This window comes from Acomys minous (genome assembly GCF_964271855.1).
Source record: "Acomys minous genome assembly, chromosome: 15".
Taxonomy (NCBI): Eukaryota; Metazoa; Chordata; class Mammalia; order Rodentia; family Muridae; genus Acomys; species Acomys minous.
Window position 1 is genome coordinate 44,056,898 of NC_140497.1, and position 23,883 is coordinate 44,080,780.

At 47.8% G+C, this 23,883-nt stretch overlaps 1 protein-coding gene and 1 long non-coding RNA gene across 2 annotated transcripts in view; one reads left to right on the top strand and one right to left on the bottom strand.

Annotated features, from left to right (window-relative positions):
- Positions 1-5,319: 5,319 nt before the first annotated feature.
- LOC311584156 (uncharacterized protein) overlaps positions 5,320-23,883 on the top strand; it is a gene marked incomplete at its 5' end in the record, with an annotated part of 22,307 nt that continues 3,743 nt past the window's right edge. Inside the window, 3 exons of the mRNA XM_084758276.1 lie at positions 5,320-5,402; positions 5,523-5,695; positions 14,007-14,417. Coding sequence (XP_084614402.1) covers positions 5,320-5,402; positions 5,523-5,695; positions 14,007-14,417 — 667 coding nt within the window. The remainder of the gene's footprint in view (positions 5,403-5,522; positions 5,696-14,006; positions 14,418-23,883) is intronic.
- On the bottom strand, positions 17,739-21,237 carry LOC311585160. The gene is made up of 3 exons (XR_014775122.1): positions 21,108-21,237; positions 20,433-20,486; positions 17,739-20,142 (listed from the first exon to the last, which is right to left on the bottom strand). It is a non-coding gene; the product is annotated as an uncharacterized lncRNA (long non-coding RNA).

Consider the following 23,883-nt stretch of genomic DNA (forward strand, 5'->3'; position numbering starts at 1 on the left):
TCTCGTTAAAAATGAATCTGGAAATTTGAAGGGGCTTGCTTTTCCAGGACTTTTGCTCCCAGTGAGGGGGCACTGACAACTGCTTTCAGACAGCATGTCTGAAATGACAGCTAGGCCACTTCTAAACCCCAGAGCCACAGTGAGGAAGCTTCGACTCGGGGAGCTCTGGATAGTTTCGTTGCAGCATTTGTTGCAGAATGTAGGTTGTCTGTCTCGGTATAAAAGGAATCACCTGGGCTGTTGTTTTCAGCGATGAAAACAGATGCGGCACAGTTCCACTCTTGGCGACCTTTGGAAAATGTAGCTGCCTGAGTTCCGGGTGGAGTGATGGCCCAATCCCCTTCCCTTACCTGTGGTTCTCCTGGCTGCTGCCCCAAAGCGGCAACCCACCCCCACCCCCAGAGAACTAGTCTCTCGTGGTGTCAAAGTAGCAAGGAGAAAGACGGGGCACTTTCGAATTTCAGATTTCGCTGCAAGAGGTGTGAGGATTTGTGAGCTACTTCAAATGCTAAAGCCTAGGAGGCGGGAGCTTTGAGGTTATCCCGCGAGATTTGAGGACAGAACTCGAGTCAGGTGCAAGCAGGACCTAGAAGTGTGTTCGCAAGGACACCAAACAGAGCAAAGGACCCCACCAAATACTCGACTTGCATTGGAACAACAGGTTATAAATTGCAGGAATCTGCGCCATTATTCTTGAATCTTTAAATATATGTTCTTCCTAAGGGCATTTTCGCGAGTAGTGGGTTTATCTTCCACCCTCAGCCCTGTGTTTCCTTGCTTCTCCAGGTGCCTGGGCCGTATCTACAAGCACTCGGAGTTGAAAGAAGGTTTGGCTTGTTAGATACAAAAGAGAGTAGGTTTTAAAAAGGAAATCTGTAGCGGCGTAAGCCCCATAGACTGGAGGCTGTATCTGGGCCCTGGCCGCTGCCTGTCTACTCATATCTTAACCTGGGAGAACCGGTGCCTCTGAAAGTCAAATCCTCCGGCCCAGATCTCCGCGCGAGAAGGTTGCGATAAGGAGTCTCCTGGACCCAAGAGATTCCTCTCCTGTACTGGCCTTTGGATCTCTTGGACGGAGGGGCGGCGGCGGGAGGGAGGGTGGAAATCCCAGGAACCGCCCTCAGACTGGAGTTCAGAACTCGGCCCCAGAACTGAAGACCCCAGGAGCCTAAATTGCTGTTGTGGAGATTATCGGGGTGTGTGGAGGGGGATCCATTAGGTACTTTTAACTGTTTAAAAGAGGAAGGGGTCTGTTCCAAAAAAGGAAACCAATCTCATGTTTCCGGGGGCCGAACAGTTTTAAGAGCGCCGCCTCACCACCCAGCCGGTGTGCTACGGCGCACTATAACTGTCTGCCCCAGTTCTAATTAGCCTATGACGGCTGCTCCGCTTCGGCCGGCGGGCCTCCTAGAAGTCAACGTAAACGGAGTCCCGAACTCATGAGCACAGTTCTAAACCCTGGGTTCTCACCGGTCCACCCTGGCCAAGTCGGTTCTCTTCGAGGAGCGCGAGCAACCAACCCCTGGCACATACATTCCCTCCAAATTTCTCCCGGTATTTGGACCGCTTTGATGATCAGATGGTAGAGTCCTGATTACAAATTTATTCCCGGCCTCTCCGTCCGTCTTTATCTCCGCTATTAGGGACATCTGGGAGTGATTAGTGCCGCGCCCGGCCGCGCTCTCCTATCTCCCCGCAGCGGGGCTCAGAGCCTTGCTGACGTCAGGGCAGACGGCTCGGAGCCATCCCAGCAGAGCTGGGTGTAATCGGCGGCTGCGCAGCCAAGTCCTCCCGGGGCCAAGCAAGCAGCTGGAAAGCTCCATCCGCCTGCTCGAAAGGACCTTTTAAATATATACTTTTAACCCGGAACACTTTTTTGTTTTCCTCGTTTGGGGTGAGAAGGGGCCAGTTGGCGATGCTTGCTTAAAATCTTCCAACCCTCCTTGGTCTTGTGCAGTCCTCTTAGAAAAACCTCCATCGATTGGTCCCTACCGATCCGAGGCTTCTTTGCTACCCTTGAGCCAAGCGCTGCTACCCTGCACCAACAGAGTCAGCCTGGGAGGTAACACCAATACAAAACCCGGCCCCACGTGGATGCCAGTGGCTGTAACGTGGCCAAACGACTCTCAGACAACGTTTTATAGGTAACTAGTGCCCCGCCCACGACACCCGCCTGCGTTACAGTTCTCAGGACCAAAATGGTGGAACTGTCTATCTAAGGGAATGACCTAGCAGAAGTGATTACAAAGCAAGGCTTCTCTAGAGGCTACTGCATCTCTGCACCTGCTGTTAGAGCCTAACGCATCTAGTGAGCTGCCCATCTGGTGATACCTCTTGAGCAGGACACACGACTAGGGCGGCAGCTTTGACCTATGCTGTGTTGCAGTGTCCAGAGCAGAAAAGCGCCTGTTCCTGAACACTTGCTGGCTGACAGGACAGGCGCTGTGACAGACCCAATATCTGAACTCTCCAGGATGGAGCGTCCCTTTACCCCCAGAGAACTGACAAAATTACAAATCCACCCCCATTTCATCCTGACTTCCAAACATTCTGATTGGGAGGACAGAGACTTCATTTCAGAGCCTGCAATTCTTAAAACCCCTGCAGAGAATTCTGGAAACACTGCCTGAGGCCACACCAATCACCACAATTAGTTATGAGTCTTAGGAATGCTTTCCTCGACCCTCCAGAAATACTGCCTGGTGTAAGTAAGGGTGACATCAAATTTGAAGAAAGAATAGGCCAACGCCTCCATTATTAATGTCTAGCACCCTGAGAAAGAGAATTAGGCACGGTGAGTCTCATCCCAATCTCAGTTTAACTTGATGAATGATAGATGACTTGCTAGCATGTGATTTCTCTCCTCATACACCAAACAGGGAGCACAGCATGTTCAGTCACAAATAACACTGGATTTAGAAAGAAAGAAGACAGCTTTGGTTTGAGTGAAAAGATGAAATGCACTCAAGGGAGCCAAGAATATAAAAAATGAACTGGGGCGTCCAGGATGCCCAAAAGTTCTTCACAACCATATGAAGCAACTCCACAGAACAAATTCCTCATTGTCTTCGTGTAATTTAGAATAGGAAGGGACCATTTCCTCCCAAGTCAGAGAAAAATCATATTGTGCTTTCTATTTCCACCCATTCTTATCTTGAGCACATAGGGAGACCACCAAGGCTTGATCTTTGGTGACTTCCGGACTCTGAAGAAAAGGAAAAGCTGAGAAAAAAAGGTGAATGACTACACAAAGCATAGCTTTTACAGTGTTGCCTTGCAGATTCTTCATGGTCCGCCTTAATGTTCAGATCTGGTTGGTACAGAAAGACAGATTTCTGGATCAGGTCGCTGAAAACCACAAAGATCCACATTATTATTATTATTATTATTATTATTATTATTATTATTATTCTGACTTACAGTATTTTCCTGCTCCAGGTACAAATCATATGCGGATGGGATAATACTAGGTGGTTCATTGGCCCAGAGATTCTGAGTTTATGTCCCCAAGCAAAGGCTCTAGAGTCATAGAAAACTGAGCCTTTCAGGTAAAGATCAGGGGCCACTCAACAGTTCTAGTCTCCAAGAAATAACCTGTTTTACAAAGTGTGTTTGCATCTGACAGGACCTTGCTACAATTACACAGACCGACCCAGAACTCTCTATGTGGACTAGGTCTCAAAACATGGCAATCCTCCTGCCTCTGCCTTCCAAGCACTGGGATTAAAGGTATATGCCGTAATGCTCTACTTCAAGAAGTATTTTTAATGCACAGCACATCAGAAAGTAACCAGACCCAACTAACCTAATGCTTCTCTATGGCCAGAGTATTTCAAAATATAATTCTTTGCTGTAACACCAAGCCAACTTTCAAAACCATTGATGACCAAGAACTCAAGAGTCAGGGAGACCTGCAGAAACACATTATTTGTTCTCCCGGTGTTTACTGCCCAACCAGCTAAAATTCATTTAGAACAAAAAGTGCACTTAAGTGTCCAACCTTCATTAAGCATTTTGCCTCCTTTGTGAAAATATGGGAGCAAATGACCATGCATCAGGGCTTTTTTTTTTTGACATTTTCATAAGCATATTTATTACTACTGTGCCTTGCTCATATAGGCCCTAACTACTGTCCCCAGTCCCTCCTCCACCTCTTTTTTAAAAATTATTTTACAACTGATTGTAGCCCCCCTCCCCCTTTTACCGGCCCCACCCTCCCTCTTCCCCCTATCTATCCCTGCTCCCCCTACACCTCAGAAAAGAGGATTTACGCCCCCCCTCGCCCTGCGGTTCCCCCCACCCCCCCTCGCCACCAACCCACCTCAGGGCTTCATGTCCCACCAGGCGTGGCAGCTCCACCAGGGGGAAGTGATCGAAAACCAGGCAACAGAGACAGCAGGGCCTTCTTTTTAAGATGGGTTGAAATTGTTGCTTGGCACTGATATTTTTGTCTTTGGAATAAAATAGAAACGGTGTGTGTGTGTGTGTGTGTGTGTGTGTGTGTGTGTGTGTGTGTGTGTGTGTTGCTTATGGCTTCTGTTTAAAGAAAAGAAAGAAGAAGAAAAAAAAAACCCGAAAACAAAATCTAAGTTTGTAGCACTAGTTGGGAAAAGAAAAAGCTCTGTGGTTTGAATTGGGGGGAAAGTGGCGGTCAGACCTCCTGACCATCGCCGGCTCGTCCCTTACAAATCTGGTTTTCATATTCTCGCTCAGTAATCACCCAAAGCCATAACTGTCTCTGAAATTATTCATTAAAGTCATTTTCAGGGATTCTCACAGGATGACTCTTACGTTTATGATCTGAGAGCAATGACATCAGCCTCTGTCTTTTTTCCGCTTTTAATTAATGCTCTGGAAAGATGGGGTTGGGGGAGGCTGTGAGCCTGGGGAGGGGGCGGGAGGGGTGGAACTCACAGGCTTCTCTGCTTCAACGCGGTCAGCTGAGCGCCGGCGCGCAGACATCCTTTGATTAGGGAGGGTATTTCGGGGAGTGCAGGCTGAGCAGAAGATCACGGCTGTGCCCTGTGGTGCTGTCAGCAGTGACAGATCCCAGATGGGGCCGCTACTGTATGGCAGATTGAGTTTCTCAACAGAAAACTCACCCTTCCTCCTAAACGTCTTCAAAACCCTTCTCCGGATACTCCATTCATCCAGGTCGTGTCGTCTGAAATAGAAACAGTCCAACCTCAAAGTTGGTTTTGAATGCGTGTGTATGCTAGGTTTATTTTCCCCCTTCCTTTTTTTTTTTTTTTTCCCTCTGCACTTCCTCTCCTTTGTGTATCTTCCACTCTCTCGAGGGCCACGTATACCATAGATGCGATGGGTCTGAGGGTTCCCTGTTCATCAGGCTCGCTGCTCCAAGGGGTCGAGCCCCCACTGCCACCCCAAGACAAGGCACTTGGGTGCGTAGAGGCACCGCATCAGCAGCATGGAGTAGAAAAGCTGGGGGCAGGAAGGGTGGAAGATAAAGGGGGAAACTGAAGGTACCTTGTCTCTGTTCCAGCCAGCCTAGCTCTTTGAAGAGGCAGTAGGGGAGTCCAAGAAAGGGAGGCTGGGTCCTACTGTTGGGGTCGGAGTCGTCTGAGAACTGAGAGTCAGCGGGAGCCAAGCACCTTCCAGAAGAGGAAGAGAGCTCGCTGCAGGGATCGGAGCTGCGACCTGAGAGGTGAGACTGGACTCGGGCCTCCACCACAAGGTGAGAGGGGACGGGACGGGTGGAAGCCCAATTCTAACACAATACTCCCTCCCACAACAAATCGCGTCGTCGAGATATGACTTTATTATAAGCTGTTCTTTAAGCGTGACTTCAGAAATGTCCTGTACCTTTGCTATCCGGAAGCAACAGAGATTCCTCCCTTACCCCGGACCGTCTCAGGAATAGTTGGCTACTGTCTACAACTCTGGGCTAGGGACAGTGCCGGAAGAGAGGGGGGAAAAAAGTTTAGAACGCCGGGATTCCAAGTGCAGTGGAGAGTGGTTTCTAGGCCCCACCCATCCCTCCCTCCCCCAAGGTTTTCTTAAAAGTGAATCTTGGCGCGGTTTTTGTTGTTTGTTTGTTTGTTTGTTTGTTTTTCGAAAACAACAGAGACCGAGAGAGGAATCTACAGAGCACATTTTTGTCCTGTGTTGCTTTAATAATAGGTAGAGTGTCCTTTTACTTAGTCTTTGCCATAATTTTCCCACAACCTCTCTGGAGAAGAAACACTCAGGAGAGTCCTGAAAACTGCAAATGCCTGAGGCGCCACTCTCAGGGTCGGGAGAAACCACCCGCCAGGCGACCTACGCTGGGTGGGGACCCTGCGGGTGAAAGGTCCTTCCTTGTCCCCCTGAAACTTGACAGCAAGGCCCACCACTGGTTCTTTCCTTTTTGAGCCCAGGACCCAAGTCCGAATTAGGTGAGGAGGCCCCAACCCTACAGCCATAGGAAGAATGCTGTTTCATGAACCAAGTGTCCCACGGTGTCTACTCTTTGAGTAGACCCTTTGGTCAAACCTAGATGCCACACTTTTAATGCCTTCCACTCTGCCCCTTCTGGAGTCTAATTTTGGGAAAGAAATTAGATAGAAACTAGACTCTGCGTGTGTCACTGCCATCTGGTGTGCAAGCATTCTCCAGCTTGTGTTAAGAGGTGTGGATGCGCACACTTAGGGGGAAACCTAGGAACCCAACCCCACCCACCTCCGCCAATGGAATAGTTCTTCCCCCATTCCCAGCCTCACTTGTCGGGTAAGATCGGGGAAACTCACAAAAAACAAAACCTGCTGAATTTCAAAACTGCCTCTCACCTCCTGTAGAAGGCAGCTTTTATTTTCATTGTCTATGACAGATAAAGGTAGTTTATTTTGATTTTGTTTTCTTGTACCCACATGTCTTGTAAAAAAAAAAAGTTCCCGCGCACGGGCCTGGCCCCTCTCTGATGACGGCGGGGGACCTTGCTTCCAGACTTCAGTCCTCACCACTAGGTTTTAAGCCCTCGCCTGGAGCCGAGGTGTAATTGTGACCCGCCCTAGCTCCGATCCTCCTGGGGTTACGGTTAGCCTGGCCAGACAGAGGCAGGGACCTCCCAAGTGGCAGCACCAGGTCTAGAGCCTTGAGGTCCGCGCCTCCCAGCCTCCTCCCCCCCTTCACTTCCTCAGCCGTCTTTGCTAGCTTTTCCTGTTGGTTCTGGACTTTGCCGGTGCCCCAGCTCAGAAACGGTAAATCTTTTCTCCCTTTGCGTTTGCATTATTTTTTTTAATCTTTTTCCTATCTGGCATCTTATAAGACTTGCTTGGGTCGCCTCCCCATTGAAACTCCAGATTCGGAGAAGCTAAGGGTCTGGTGGAAATCTGGGGCAAAGGACTGGGAACCTCTAGCCCCCCTCTCCGCGCTGCAGTGGAGTCAGAACCCGGAGCGCTTCTGCATAGCGTCAGCGCTCTGGGTAATTTACCTTTCCTGCGCGTCTGTCAATATGACTAATTTCCACCCGGGTCAAAAAGCCTTTCTCTGGCAGTCCATCTTGGAGTGCTCCCTTAACGCGGTAGACGGGGTTGGTTGTTTTGTTTCCACCCTAGAAATAAATACTCAAGGGGCGTCCCTGCCAGGGCAGCCCTGAGACGAGCAAGGGAATATACAGCGTGTCAATTAAAGGCAGTTTGCCTTGAACTGCGAACTGTGATTGGGTTTCAGCAACAGCGACCTGCTTACCTTTTTAATACTCATTACCTAACTCGTCCTTGATTCCAATGCTTTCTTTAGAAATCGTTCTTCCCCGCCCCCCAAGAAGGAAGTAGTTATTGCTCCAATTCTTCTCCATTGAGTACAGTTCCCTTATGAAACAGGGACACAATTCGGGGTGCGTCTTAAATATAGGGTATGATTGGTAATCTGGCCTAGACAATATATCATCCAGGCCATGTTTTACAATAATTTTTAAACCGCTACTGACCTCTAAGTGCGAATCGTGGAGTTAACCGCTCTCACAGAGGCCGCCAGCGGATGCCGGATGAAGAAGCTCGGAGAGAGGGAGATTGGATAATTCTCCAGTGGTGGACTCAATCCTCTTCAGACTGAAATAAAGAAGTGGGAAGACTTCTGCTCTGAGGGCATCTAGTTAGGCCCTCCAGGCTTTGAAGTATTTCACTTCCCTGATCCGCGGGACCAAGGTGCCCCGGGAACCCAAACAGTGTCTTCAACATTTCCTTTCCACCCAAGCTCAGACAGTAAGAACACAACTAATAAACCTCAAAATTTAACCAACTTGGAAAAATGCATGGAGAGAGGGACAGAGACAGACAGACAGACAGACAGACAGACAGACAGATAGACAGACAGACTAGACACTTGGGAGAAATTTGTCCCTTCAGTCAAAACCCCGGTGGGACCTGAAAACTAGAAAAGGTAAACTTCTGCCAGAAAAGGTGGGTGGCACAGCTATGGCTCAGCTATAGCTCAACACACTTACATGCCTCAGCCACCACACCTGTCTCTGATGAACACACACACACACACACACACACACACACACACACACACACACACACCTTTCCCTCTCTCATCTGCTAGTGCATTTATGGCCTAATGAAAGTATATCCTTTAGGGAAAAGACTGTCTATAAAACATGAAATATGGAGAACCCGTTTGAATAGTCCCACCCAGGGCCTGGCCTGGTCTTGAAGTTTTTTAAGCCCAAACACCTTGACTCTTTCTGTTGCCTCCATAATCACCCTGCTATTTTTATTAAACTATGAAAAAAATTTAGTGACCTCTGTTCCCCCCCCACCCCCCACCCCGTGGTAGGGGAAAAGATTTCGCCCTGGAGGCTTATCTTTATTTGTGGAGAAGGCATTCTGTAGGGGAAATGGGGATTTTACTGTCTATCCTTTGTCATCTTTGGAAAACCCTGGCACCATATGTTTCAGCAGCTGGGGGGAAACCCAGGGCTCCTCCAACTGCTTTTTTATTTCTTTCCTACCTCAACTGTTTCCCTCAGTTGCTACCTTCTGGGGGTCTCAGGCTCATACTTTTTTCCTGGCCACTATATGAAATCTCTCCCTTATCCCGTGGAAATCACATAAACACCTGCTTTGTGGGGGGAAAGATAACCTGATTTCACGTCTTGCGCAGAGTCTTTTGATGAACATAAATGGACAGGACAGAGCAGAGGTTATTCCAGGTTTGCCGTTCCTACGCACTGTATCTTTAAATATGAGAGCTTCTCTTCAAGCCTTTCATGTTGCAACTTGACCTTTAGCCATTACAGCAGTTTAGGCTGTTTACCAGCCTGGACTATACACCGGGAGACACTTCTGGAGACATAAACAGCAGAGTGAGCTGCAGAGCCCGTGTGTCCTTTGACAGGGTGGGTTTGTTTATTTGCTTGTTCTTGAAGACCACAGCAGTTCCAAATTAAAATATTTTTAGCATGCAAGCACTCTTTAATTACCTGGGAGTAATGAAAGTGAATGATTTTCCAGTCCCAAACAGTCTTGTTGCCTTTGATTTCTCAGTTCCCTCCTTAGTTTTGATGCTTTTTCCCCCTTTTTTTTTCTTTTCTTTTCTTTTTTCTTTCTTTCTTTCTTTTTTTCTTTTTCTTTTCTTTTCTTTTTTTTTTTAATTTAGGTTTGAGCCAGAAATGATGCTGAGCCCATAATCTGAGAACATGGAGAGCTGGTACAGGAATATCACCAAAAGTTGCAAGTCAGGCTCATCTTCACAGAAAGTTCCAGGCCAGCCAGGACTACATAGCAAGACCATTTCCCAAACCAACACACACACACACACACACCAAAAGCATCATGTTTTCCTGCCTGAGTAGTAGGTGCATAACTTTTAGCCCTTTAGAGTTCTGGCAAACCCTTTTAGAAGTGCAATTGGGTGTGGGTTCACTGAGGGGGAAGCAGGGATCGTCTTCCTTAAAAAAACAAAAGAAAAAAAAAACGAAGTTCATTCCAAAACATCTGTTAGGGACTATATTGTAGCTTAGTCTTCCCCTGTGGTACTGACGACTCATTCTTTCAAGTCTGTCTTCCCAATGACTTTAAACTGGATGGTCTCCTGTTTGGGAGGATAAAAGGGGAGATCTATGCCTTTTTGTCTCATCTAAAATGTTTCTTCTCGTAAAAGTAGCATTTTCTGCTCAGATTTCCAATTGAGAACGCATTAAGCAAAACAGAAAGTGTTTTTAAATCCTAGATTGTCAGCAGATAGCAACTAGTTCCTCCTTAGTATGTGACAGACACTAAATATGTGCATTTAGCATCCATCTCTCTTGTCTACCCAGATGAAATTCTCTTATTTGGTTTTGTTTGTAACAATAGGATCCACCTCAGTAACCCAGATTGACCTTGATCTAAGCTTGTATTCCTCCTATGTGCATCTCCTAAGTGCTAGGATTAAAACTCTACACCATCTTACCCCATGGAATTTATTCCTAATGAAAAGGCATGCCATTCTTGTGAGTCAAAAATACATACAAACTATACAGGCAAAAATGCTTTCCTGCTATTTTCCCCAGTTATTTGCTGTTTGTGCATCTTCACTAAGCTTTCCAATACATGGAGAAGCCAAATGGAGTTCCTATGGTTCTAGCATTGCAAGTTATCCTGATTGTGTCTGTTTAGCTGATGCAAGTGGATGGAGATGGGGGAGATCCTTGGAGGTTCTGAAGAGGCTTGCACAAAATACAAGGTGGCCATGGTATAAGCTATATCCTGATTGTAATCTAAATTTTACAAGCCTAGGATATATGCAGAACAAATGATCACTAAAGCTCTGTGTTTAGTCAAAGTCTTTACTCTGTGACTGATGCCAAAGAATAAGAAAAAGGAGGAAAGAAAGGGGAGAAAAAGACACAAATATAAAAGACAGAGGTTATAAAATTCTATCTGGAGCTGTGGAAGTGTTTTTTCTATGTTTTGGTGTGGCCCTCCTTCAAACTCAAACTGTATTTCCTTTTGTGTTGTTTTAGGTGTTTAGGATTGAGTCTCAGGCCTTGCACAAGCTGAGAATTTCCTTTCCCAACCATCCATCCCTTCATCCCTCCAAATTGAAAGCAGCCAAATTGCTATGCATCAAATAAGTCATGAATAAATTTTCTCTTATTATAAAATAAAAGTTTTTATAATGTTCTCATCTGCAGTTAATTTGTGTAAGTTATAAATGGATAGGCCATGTATTGGGTGATACTTATTCACTATAAAAATCATAGAGCTAAATTCTGCAACCTAACAATCATTCAGACCTTCGGAAATTTTCTTATTTATACTACAGAAGCCAACAAGTGAGGATGGTCAGCGGCAAAGGTGGTACAGCATTTGCCCAGTGTGCCTGAGGCCCTGGGTATGACCCTCATCAGTATATAGGCCCATACACACAACGCATGAGATGAAGATAAAGCCAGAGGCGATTGGTTTTTATAAAAAAGCAAGGGAAATACTCTTGTTTCTCTTAAGATCCTCTAAACCCATTAGCTTTTGTTTTTGCAGAACAAAGAACACTTTCATCTACATCTGTGTGGTCTTGGGAAAAGTTTAAGGGACTTCCTCCTGATTCTAACCCAGACAGTAGCTTATCCTTACTGCTGTCTATCTGAAAGATGTAGGTGTAGAAGAAGACACATTTTTTTTAAGAGAGAGAGAGAGAGAAAAAAAAAAGTCACATGTAGGAAGCATTGCAAGAGACGAAGTAGTTGTGTTTTCTGGATGTTCTTTGACTTCCATTACTGGGCCAGAATAACAGTTAAGTTGGCTCAAGCCCATACTCTTCCTTACCACAACATCCTTTCTTCATCCCTGTAAATGATCCTGTAAGCAGTTTCAGCTCCCGGGAGCACACTGTAGCCATGTGGAGGGTGGGGGACAGGGGGCTGTTAGGTGTCTACACATTTAAGAACAGAACTGAGTCTGTTGTCACTCTGGACCCTCCCCCCCCCCCACCTCAACCCCACATCACAATAGTTCTAGAATTAGTAATAACAACAAAGGCTTTTGTTTCCTTCTCTGAGCAGGGTTTTGCCTGTTGCTCTTAGGGACCAGGTGACAAGAGTTTTTTTTGCCTTAGATGCTGAGGGTAAGCTAACGTGGAATTCTTTTCAGATGGTGTATTGTGTTCAACCAATGCCTTGGTGGGACCAAAGGGCATTAAGTGGTGAAAGGGACCCCAAACCTTCTGCCCTGCCCCCCCCTGCAGCCCTGAAGCTAGACTAGAAGCCAAAGGACCATGTCACTCTAATTGACATGTATGCTATATGCGTATGTTGGTCAGCATCTTGACCAGTTTTATGAGGCTTCATTGGCAGGGTCAGAGGGTCCGATGCTAGTGTTCTCATGAGGATTAAGGGTTGTAATGAATCGTGTGAGCCTAAATGTGGAAACCTGGATGATGGCTGTGGTTAGGAGAACTACTTACCCACCCCTACCCCCCTCAGGCCCAGGCTGGTTGGTCTTGAGGATGCCATCAGAATATTTAAATGTCCTGCTCTTCTGCAACTTGGCACAGACTCCTACCAATGTTCTATGTACGCATGGGTATATGTGTATATTTCTGAAAATGTGCACTTGCGTGCATACATGACTACAAAAGAAAAGAACTAAATTCAGCAATAGATGTGGACCTGCATAATTCATCTGGTCTAGCCACATCTATATATATGATAGGTTTGAAGATGCTCCTGGTACTCGGCCAGCAAGTCTCCTTAGTGAAAAGGATCCTGGTGGGTTCTTCTTCCTTCTACGGGTAATTTCCAGGGATCTCTTGTTTATTGAAGACAAAGAGGATGTTTCAGCAGGGAAATGTTTTAGGGGACAGCATAGAGAGCTAGGTGGGAGGACAGAAATGATCATGGGGGTCAGATGACTAAACAGACCTATGTCCACTATTTCCGGACCGTCTTCATTCTGTTCCAAGACAGATGCTGCAGACTGTTGTTTTCACACCTCGCACACTTCATGTTGGATAATATCTCCCCAAGGAAGCCCAGGAGAATGTGTTGGTCTCTCTTGGAGAAAAGGAATAGTGTTTCTAAAAAAGAAAGCAGTTCTAATTCAAATATGGCAGGTGTGGTGACCACACAGGTATGGGCTTCTTTTAAAACCCGGAGTCGCTGAGGTAGGGTTGGGGCAATGGGTCCAGAGGATTGGCAGGCTAAGGCAGCTACATACCGGTCTGTTGGCCCAGCCCTTAGGATGCAGAGAGGCTGCAGGCCTCTTAGGGGGCTGAAATAGAGTAACAAGAAACCTGGAAAGGGTGTAAAAAGATGAAATGGTGAAGAGGAGAGCACTGGAGATTATTTAGATACGAAGAGCTGAGTTTCTACTGGAGATGCCTAGGTGCTCCTGCCTGTGCTTCTGCATACAACGAAGCTGACCTTGTTTTGCACAGATGTCCCTGGAGACTCCCCCAACACCCCACCCCATGGCCTGCTATTTGGTTTTCTTGGCTGGCTTTTTGGGGTGAAGGGGAGCTCAGCATCAACAAGGATAGGTCGAAAAAAAAAATCAAAATCAGCCCAGGAAACCAAAGAGCCTGCACACATCAGCCTTCCATTACTGGAAAGCCCGTGTTCTGGCCTCAGTGCTCCATTTTGAAATACGAATAAATGGAATCAGATCCCATATTACACCCCGGGGACAGAGTTTTAATGTAAACGTAAAATATGCTTGTAATAATCACTTGTGGGCCCTGAAGCGCCACTAGAATCTCTGCTTAATTACAGAGCATGAGAGGAGTATTATCAGCTAATTAAACCCCATCCTATTTGCAATTTCTCCTCTGCTGCTGCCGACTTTTAAACGCGAAATTGCTTTTTTAAAAAAACCGCTTACATATGAATTTTTAAAACACTAGCGTTAGAATGAGAAACAGGGTGAAAGGGGGCGGGGCAGAAAAGAAGAAAGAAGGAAAAGAGCCTCAGGCCCTGGTCCAGACTCAAATGGGCATCCCGGAGAACTTAGGCCTGGCCTTCAGCCGGGGGCTGCAAGAAGCTGCTTCCTCTCGGTTCTGAGGTTTCTACTTCCGCTTTCTTTCAGGAGGAATCCCACCGGACTCCGGGCCGGGCCGTGGGTCCAACAAGCCCCTAGGGGTGAGGAAGGAACGGGGTGAAGGCCGGGCTGGGAGTCACTGCCCGCTGGGCAGCCGCTGGAGGCTGGAGTTGGGTTCCAGCCACGGGGAATGGAGCAGCGCCGGAGGAAGTGAGCTCACCCGGGAAGGAGGGGAAGGAAGGAGCCCGGGTCCCACGCGCGACCTCCAGGCTCCACGCGCACGCGGAGCGGGAAGGCCAGGCGGAGTCTGGGGAAAGAGCTGCGAGCAGTGGAGGCCTGTTGGCCCTGGGCCGCGGAGGCAGCCCGCTCCTTTGGACTTTCGGTTGGTCGTCAGTGCGCCCTGGGGGCAAGAGCAGCGGAGTGACTTTGGAGCTTCGGGCCTCGGAAAGGAGGTTGGAGGTCAGCACTGCGGAGCGGGTTTTCGGATTCAGGGCGTTAGTTTCTGATTGTGATTGTCCTTGCGCATCCCTCCTCACGTCCTTCCTGTGTTTCTCCACGCCGTGGGTCCTAGAGCCTGAGTTTGATGTTTGTTAGAAAGCGGAGTTATTTGCAGGAGAAATTCAGTGACTACCTATGGCCGGCCGCTCACGTAATAGTGACTGAATACTTGTAAGATAGAATAATATGCTGTGGGTTAGGTGTCTTTTCCAACCTAATACCGTCTATACCATCAGCAAGCATCTGTATCCTGGCCTGGCTGCTTCGATGCAGTCTGATGAAGTCCTGTGCTGAGAAAGCAGTGGACCAAGCTCCTCAAACTGGTCGAGGGGGAAAAAAAAACCACCACTAACAACCGGCGGTGCCTCTCTTAGGGAGGCGTTCAGTTCCTCGCTTCCTCAACTTAATGTGGACAAGCCTCCTCCAGTCTCTTGCTTGAGCTCATTTGTGTCTGGAAAGAGGCAGGGATGCCCAGGAATGCGGATAGGTTGAGAATAATTCCACTCGTGCCCTTCTGTGAGGAGTGGGGTGGGTGGCGGAGAAGAAGGTAGGTTGCCTTTATCCACCCACCCACGCCCACCCCTCTTAGAAAAAGGCTCACCTCTCAAGGATTGTTGAGGAGGTGGGAGCACTGGCTCTCTCTATTGCCTGAGACAGGGTTTGCTGAGGCCCAGGGTGGGGAAGTCAGAACCCCTGTATGTATATTAAGAGGTTAAGGTTTTATTGTCAGAATTTGAGGGAGCCGTTGTCTACAGAATACAGTATAGGCAGCCAAGTTTGTGCTCTCTAGATCTGGCCCTGATTTGGAACATCTCCATCGTTTGAGGGTCTTGGCATTCAGCTCTCACCTACACATTCGTCTTCTGGCCCTTGCTGATAGGATAAAATATTGTTTTCATCTTTTAGACGCATACGCATAAAGACAGAGTTGAGGCGTAAAGGAAGGAGGGCTTTACTCCACACCCACCCACCCACACCCCGCTGTCAGCCGGGTTGCCATCTGCCACTCCGAGTGCTCTTACTGCGAGCCTCTCTTCTCTCCCTCCCCTTCTCAACCTCCCCCCCACCCCACCCCACCCCGCAGCCAGCCCCATTTCCTCTGCCTTCCGGTTCAGAACTCCTGGAGCACCACAAAGGGGCTTAGGGATTCTGGGTCCTCCAGACCAGCCAGAGGGGCCTTGCTGCCGCCTTGGAAACGCTCCATTTTCCCACAATATTTCACATTCATATTACTTTTCACACCCTGTTAGGCAATAACAGCACCGAACCTGCTAAATACTTCCATGCACCAAGCCAGGCCTCCCACAGCACTCCAGATCCCGAGGATCAGTTCTTTCAGCCTCGGAAACCCATTGCCTTCTTCTCTCTCCTCCTCCTCCTCACACAGACTGACCACCCTGCCCCAGCTTAATAAAGTGCCAGCTGCTGGGCACGTGGAGCTATCAAAAAGTCTTTTCAAAGAGGTTGGAAGGGTCAGCCCTAAGGAAGACAGAGGGCTTGGAGACAGGGGTAGCTTCTCAGAATAGCTGACACTAGATTGGTGCTTTTAAATAATAAGGGCACTTGCTTGGCATGAGCGAAGCCCCCCCCCCAGATTCCCTCCCCAGGAGCAATAAATACATAAACAAACAAACAAACAAACAAACAGCGCTATGTTCCATTCCTTATTGGGGCATGGAACCTGAGCCCCTTAATTAACAGTTTGTGGTCATCCTTTCCCCTCATGGGCACCAGGCCTGATGTAACATTTGGGCGCTAAGGGACTCTGACGGTCCAGAATGCAGTGTTCCCCACCCCTTAGTCTGGTCCCTCTCTGCTATAGCCATGACGGCCAGAGGAGAAGGGGTGCTTAAATCCTCTATGGCAGCGGCATTCTGAGACCCCAGCTATGGCAGGCTGGGCCTGGAATGGAACATGACACACCTCTGCACTAGCTCTCACCTTCTCAGGAGACTGAGTCTGATATCTCGATAAGTCTGGTGGCCTTTGGGTGTGTCAGTGCAAGAATTTCAGGGAAGTTAATGACCCCTTCTGCAGCTCCTCCTCAAACTCCACCTCAGTTCTTCCCTCGGGAGGAGAAACACTGTCTGCCCACCCCACCCATCCCCACCTTCAGGACGTAGAAAAAGAACTAACTTTTAATGAGCATCCATCAAGCACCAAGCCTTTTACAGGCCTATGCTGTTTAATCTTCACCAGCTACAAGGAGGACATTTCTAAATGCTTTGTGTCTGAAAGGACAGCTTGGTGGGATAAAGCGGGCATCCCTAACCTAGAGTCTGTGCATCCAAATACTCTCCCAGCTTCCTGGTACTGTAGTCTGGGCTAGATCTCCTGGTCATGAGCAGAGGACCTTGAAATGCCTTTCTGAAGCATCTTCTGCATACTCCTAGAGGGGGTGACTTAAGTGATGGAAATCCTGTCCTGAGTGCTTGAACAGTTGTGACACATCTAAACCGGCAGTACACACACACACACACACACACACACACACACTGTAAGACACTCATGGCAGTGTCATTTACTCATATCTCTCCCCAGCCAGAGGAACCCAGAGTATAATGCACCCCTTGGTTCTAATGTACAAATGTTACCTTAGTGTGTCTTCACTTGTCAGAGCCAGGAGTTTGCCCAATAAGTAGAAGGGATTGCCAGCCTCCAAACTGGAGGTGTTGCACTTCCCAGCTGTAGTTATCTGCAAATTTACCTGCCAGCCCTGATCCAACAGTAACTTCAAGGTGTCAAAGGCATCTCTCTTATCTAACGAGGATATCTCTGGACATAATGCCTTAGGTTCTGCGTTTAAGAAATCTGTGGGAAGTAGGACGGCTGACACAGAACAGGAGGAAGCAAAGCAATGTGAAGGCCTTCAAGGAGAGACAGCGTGACAAGGGACTTCTTAAAGGAAATTACTCCCTCTTATTTGCATCCCTACAAAGATACAGTCCCTGTAGGGATCTCCATTTTCTGGCCATCATCAGCCGCTTTTTGGCTTGTTTGAGACAAGTTTTCATGTAGCCCATGCTGGTTACGTGGCTGAGAGTGGCAAGTGAGTAAGTACATTGTCTCCACAGCCTTCACCCTGTCTCCCACAAATATCCCTCTTTCTCTCTCTCTCTCTCTCTCTCTCTCTCTCTCTCTCTCTCTCTCTCTCTCTCTCTCTCTGTGTGTGTGTGTGTGTGTGTGTGTGTGTGTGTGTGTGTGTGTGTGTTGGGGGGGTGCATTTCCTAAGTTTGCAGCCAAGCCTCTGGGCCCTAATTATCCCTGTAGTGCTAAGCCAAACCTAGAGGAGGTTAAATGAATGGTTATTTAATAGGACTTTTTAAATCATACAAGGCTGTATTAATTCATTTTATAGTTCCTATGGTGAGAAGAGAGAGTATGGGGACTTATTTTCCTCAAGTCACAGATACCGATTCTCCAACTCAGCTGCGACACTTAAGGCTAATTTGCAGACAGGTGGGGACTGGGGATGTAAGTTCAGGAAGGTTCTCTTTATCACCTATGGCAGGCTCTGCTTCTACCTGGCAGTGGTGATGGCATAGGCTAAAGAGCCAAGGCTCTGAGACTGGATTTAAATTAAACTCCTCTCAGATTGGCTTCTCACCCCGACTCCAACTGTCTGGAAACTAACAACCAAAACCACCAAGAGGGAAATTTAAGGGACAGCAAGAAACCATGAAGAAAAGGAACATAAAACGGGGAAATAAAGAATTGCCCATCACATTTGAAGGGAGTGCAGAATTTTGGCGCCAGTTCCCCCAGACTTTTCTCCATGTGCTTCCTAGAATTCAGTTTCTTTGTTCATATTCTGAAGGGTTTTTATTTGTCTGTCTGTCTGTCTGTTTTGTTTTATGTTTAGTTTTGCCTGGGAACTGCACGTTTGCATACTCTTGCAGGCTCTACCTTTGCCGGTGGGTGGTAGAATAAGCCGCCTGCGGTGGACGACTTGGAAGGGGGGCGGGGAAGAAAAAGAAAATCCTGGCGGCGCCGCCCGCAGGTCCAGTCTAAGCGCTGCCTTCCTGGCTACCGCAGGAGCAGGCTAACCCACCGCCCCGCACGAGGCAGCGCCCCTGGGTCAGAGTGATCTTACGACATTTATTAATGGCCAAAGAGATTTCCCAAGCCAAGTCCCCAAAGAAAGAGGTCCAAATGAGTAAAGCAGTTGCAGCTCCCTGGCTCTCTGGCTCTCTGGCTCTCTGGCTCTCTAGCTCTCTGAGGCTGCGAGTCACGAAGCTAACCCGTTGCCAATAGTCACTATTCCTAGGCATCCTCAGGATGTAGGAGGACTGGGTGATGCTCACTGGTGGGCTCCGTGCTCTTGCGGTCACGCGCGGCTGGAAGGTGATTACTTGAACTATTAGACCTACCCTGCAACAGGCTGTGGGAACTTGAAGCCGCTTCTGATGCACTTCAGAAGACATATTACTGCGCTCCACTGCCCCACCCCCACTTCTGCAGCAGACTTAAGTGTAAATCTGTCCTTTAGTAATAATGACACTGTCCTAAAAGTCGTCAGGAGTGTGGACAGATTCGCCATTCCTGTAGAACCGGAAACTTCCCTAAGAGTCACTCATCAGGCAGAGTGGCAATCGATGGATGCTAGGCATGCAAGTCGGAGTTGTTCACTTTGGTTGGGGTCTTGGCTTCCGGACTGACTTGTGACCTCTTTGCATTTACAAAACAGAAACATTAAAGTGCCACCTCTGAATTGCCGGTGCAGTACGGATTTTTGAGTCCTCAGGGACAATCTGGCATCCCGCATTAGGCATGCCAGACCCTCAGTTCCCCCTGCCTTTCCCACCCCTGACTATGACCCTTGACTATGATGAATTTAACTCCTTCCTGGGATCTCACTAGCGTGTTCTTACACATACTCCCAAATGCGTTTTCCCCGTCTTGTTGGGCAAAGTTTGATCTTCAAAGAGGTCCACGTTCTGGTCCTTCCACTCCAGGGTGGTCCCTGGGAGTTAGGTGCAAAGATTTCTCTTCTCTGCCTGTCTTCCAGGCCAATCGCAGATGCAAGGGGAGGAGGGAATCTGAGATTGGGAGGGGCCTGGAGATGAGCTGGCCCAACTTGCCTTGTTGGGTGATCTGAAAGACGGGCCAAGGGGCGATGATCCCTAGATCAGAGTTCAGCCTTCTTGCCCCCAGTCCTCCATACAGTATGGAAGAGTTCAGAGTCACAGGTATCTTACCCTTTTTTATGTGCTGCTTCATGAGGAGTCCCTGTTTGAACACCAGGATTCCTTTTTTTTTTACCCCCTCTTGGTAAGGAAAGTAAACATCTTGTTTATATTTCCATAGTGGTCAGGCTCTAATTATGCATCATTCCAGCAACAAGACTGCTACAGCCGGAAGGAAGGCGCCGGCCTGGGAAGATGCCTGGAACTTCTGGAACTTGACATAGTTTTTTTTGTTTTTGTTTTTGTTGTTTTTGTTTGTTTGTTTTTAAATCTTAGATTGACAGGCTGAAGGTTAGAAAGGGAAGAGCCAGGATTCCCCATTTTGAAAAGAAAGGCCTTGGTGATACTTTCAGGTGAGACTCATGAAGGCAACCTATCAGGGAGTGAGCTTCCCCGGAGGCCCCTTCAGATGAATCCAATCACAGCCTCAAAGACACCTCTCTAGGTCCACATCTGGTCAGTACCACCATTCTTCCGGGACTCAGTAAAATCTCCTAAACCTGTAAGACACGAAGAGAGTGAGGAAACGAACCAGGCAACCGAACATGGAAAACATCTTTTTGGTCACGTGAACTTTATTGCAGATCAGGAAGTTCTCTAACAGCTGCCAAAACATCTGACTCCACTGACTGTTCCTCACACCTCACCACCCTGTGCGGAGTCTGCCGACTTGGGGATGTTCACATTTCCTATCCTTTTTCCAGCTTCTACCCCCACCGGGCTGGTTGCATTTGGAGATGATTTTCCTTTCTTCAATTCACCAGACCATGTGGGTGGGTCCCATGCTTACCTGGACTGGTAGTTTCCCCATCGATTCTCTGTGATGGGAATTCTAAATATCCTCCTGCAGAGAGAAAGCCAGGTTGAAGAGGGTCAGAAAAAGAAAGCCATGTATACAGTATGCATTCTCTGTGTGCCATTGATTCATTCCAGAAAAATAATCACAGGAAAAAAAAATCATTTTAATGGGTACCATCTCATCCTTCCACTAACAGTCCTGTGGGAACGGACCTTGTTTCCTTAAAAGGCCTGCCAAAGACCTAAGCACACAGTAGGCTGCAACAATGATCCTGGTGGGCAGATGGAAGTTCTGAAGGAGAGGGGGCAATTATTGTTGAGGGAACAGAAGCAAAGGCCCACGAGTTCCCATCAGTTTCTATGCAGTTCATTTTATGGTCTCATGAGAGACTGAGAAAATCTCAGGAGTACCTTCTCTCACCTTCTACCCAATGCCTCCGCCAAACAGTTGAATACCCACATCTCAGTATGGGAGGACCCTGCTCTGACTGACTGGTTTAACTGCCAACTGCTATGACCGCTGCTGTGTGTACTTCCTGACCCCAAAAGGTCACAGTGAGCAAGGCCAATGGCCCAACTCCAAGCATAAACCAGATGTCTAGGAACAGGGACCTCTCCAGAGGCCTGTGTGTAGAAAGCCCATTCATCTTGGGCCCAGTGAACTTACTCTGTGGAAAGACAATCCAAGATTTGCCTCAGAGAGGAAGGGAGCAACCACAGGAAGGCTGAGGCAGTGTCCTGGCTGCACAGCTTCCCTGCAGGAAATGGCCAAGAGTGCTTGCGTGTTGGAGATTCTTCTGAATTAAAAGACATTCCTGTGTTGCCCACGGGACAGTACTGTGCCATGATGGTTGCCAAGGCCTTTGAAAGCAAAGCCCTTCAGAACGTGTGATGATCCAACCACAACACTAATGCTAAGCAGGGTGGTGCGCACAGCCCGGAAGTGCTTGCTGAGACCCGGAAGCACCTGGAGCTGCCCGCTCTCCTCTCTGGAAGCTCTTGGCCACCCTAGTGTGTGTAAAGCCTCAGCTCACCTCGGACCAGTATTATGCATTGCATTTGTGAACGCCTGCTGTTCCTGTCCCACCTACCTCTGGAATCCACACAGCCTGGGTGAGAGGCTGGTCCCTGGAGTAAACGCGAGCAAGCGGAGTTAGCCCTTCGTTTTATGTAAACTGCCCTGCAAATTGAAGGACGAATTTATAATAGGAACCCGATAACTAAAAACCTCATCATAGGTTATAGAGTACATGTACTAGAGACCTTTGGGTGAGATTCATAATTTCACACGCGGTAAAACGTCCCCTGTACTTCCGCCCTCTATGTCCCTCTCTGCAGGAACCTCCTAGAGATGGGGTAAGCGTGAGACTGCGTGTAGAAGCTGGGGTACACCCAGCAGCTCGCCAAGAAGCCGGGCTCGCGGGCGCCTGGCGGGCCCTGTGACCCGCCGCTGTGCCGGTGTAAGAAAAATGTTTCAGATCCATCCTCGACTGCTTTCCATAGCACAGGAAACATCTGGGAAGTTTTTCTCCCAGCGTTTGGCAAAGTACTTACTTCCGAAGTTGATGCTAAAGTGTCCTAGGACCCAGGCAAACCCGGGTCTGGAGAGGGGGCGCAGAGGTTGGCAGTCCTGCCAGCTGCCTGGGTGCAAACTGTGGATCTAACTGGTGGCAAGCACTTGGGTGAAGGACGAATTAAACACTTAGTCCCGCGTCTGCGCCTTCTGGCCTCATTGTTTTAACGTCTGTACTACTTAGGCACAGTTTGAGAAAGAATAATGCCTTTACATTCAGAAAAACTTCAAAGACCTGGGCTTGCTCAATATGGAGCGCACATGGTAGTCTCCGAAGGCCTTGTCTGCCAAAACATGTTTCTCAGTATTTTTCTCTTTTCTTCCGATCTCCCACCCCCCACTTTTTTTCCCCTCTCCAGATGGGAGGGAACCGCAGGCTCAGGTTACCTAGGGCATTTTGCCTTCACGTGAGGCAGTTAGTGCTATTCCAAGGCATTTGGGGAACAAAATCTCAACTAAGAAAGGATTTTGAGGATGATGAGCCAGCTCTCCAGACAAGGTGGAGAGATTATAACTTTACCAGGACCCAGAAGAGCCTGTGGCAGAGTAGGTGCAGCATCAGATTTATAGATGCTAAAACACGGCGTCCTTTTTCTGCAGATGCACATCTTCCTATTGGTAACCACTTTTAAAAATAAGATCAAGATACACTGGCTGTATCTCTTTACCATAGCATATGACTCTCAATGTAGAAACTGTTTCCTATTTATTGAATGAATATTGAACTGACCAAATGAAGGCAACAATCTGTCAATCCACTTTTAATTTTTGTCTAAGCAACAGACTATTATCTAGACAGCTATCCCAATTGTCTTCCTTCCTTCCTTCCTTCCTTCCTTCCTTCCTTCCTTCCTTTTTAAATTATCCAGCAGAGGGAAACAGATAGTTGGCTAAAATTTCAGGTAAATTGCTTCAGAAGTTGCATCAAGGAAAAATCCCAGAACGATAAGCGTCATTAAATTGATCTACTTCAACTTCTGACTTTTCTTGCAGAAGCTGAGACCCCAAAAGGCAAAGTTATTTGCCCAGGGCACATAGCTAGGGTGGGGCTGGACCTCTCCCTACCCAGGCTGACTGTGTACTGGGCTCGCCATCCATCCCGCAGCAGTCTGGTGGGAGAAGTCAGATGGCTTCCTCTCCTTCAGCTCCTTCAATTAAATGGACTCCTTTCAACGCCTCTGAAAAATGATCTCAGGATATTATCCTTCAGCGAATTTACATGCAGGGTTAGTATTAAAGGCAGGGATGGGTTCTTAGGACTCCCATTTAAAAGAAGATTCGTGCTGTCGCCAGGACATGCAGCTTTTTCTAACACAATATTGATGGTGATGGGGAAGGAAGCGCAGCACACATGTTGCTGATTAGCCATGACTCTTATCAAATCTTCCAGCTCTCCAGTGGCATATAAGATATACACAGGGCCGGTGGGCAAAGTACCCTGACAGCAGCTAGAAAACCTGTACTTCAGCCCTGGGTTTGCCATCGGCCATATGTTCCATGGCCAGCCACTTTCTCTAGGTTTTTGTCTCTCTAGATATGCATATACGTGTATGGAAATACACATATAAGTATATATGTATTTAAGTGTAAATATTAATGTTTAATCTAGGTGAATTCTTTGGCCCATCAGCCTGAATTCTCTCCTCACGTTTCTCTGATATTCTATTTATCAATGTTTAATAAACCTTATATTCACACCTAGTGGAAGGCAGCGCTTACTCCTATGTGATGAACGGAAAATGTGAAACTTGGAAGGAGTTTAGAAGTGCTTCAGCCCTTTCATTCTACAGATAAGATGGGGAGCTGCGGGGGTGGGGGTAAGGTGGGGGTGTGCAAAGAGGCTTCCTCAGGTCACCCAGCTGGAAAGCCT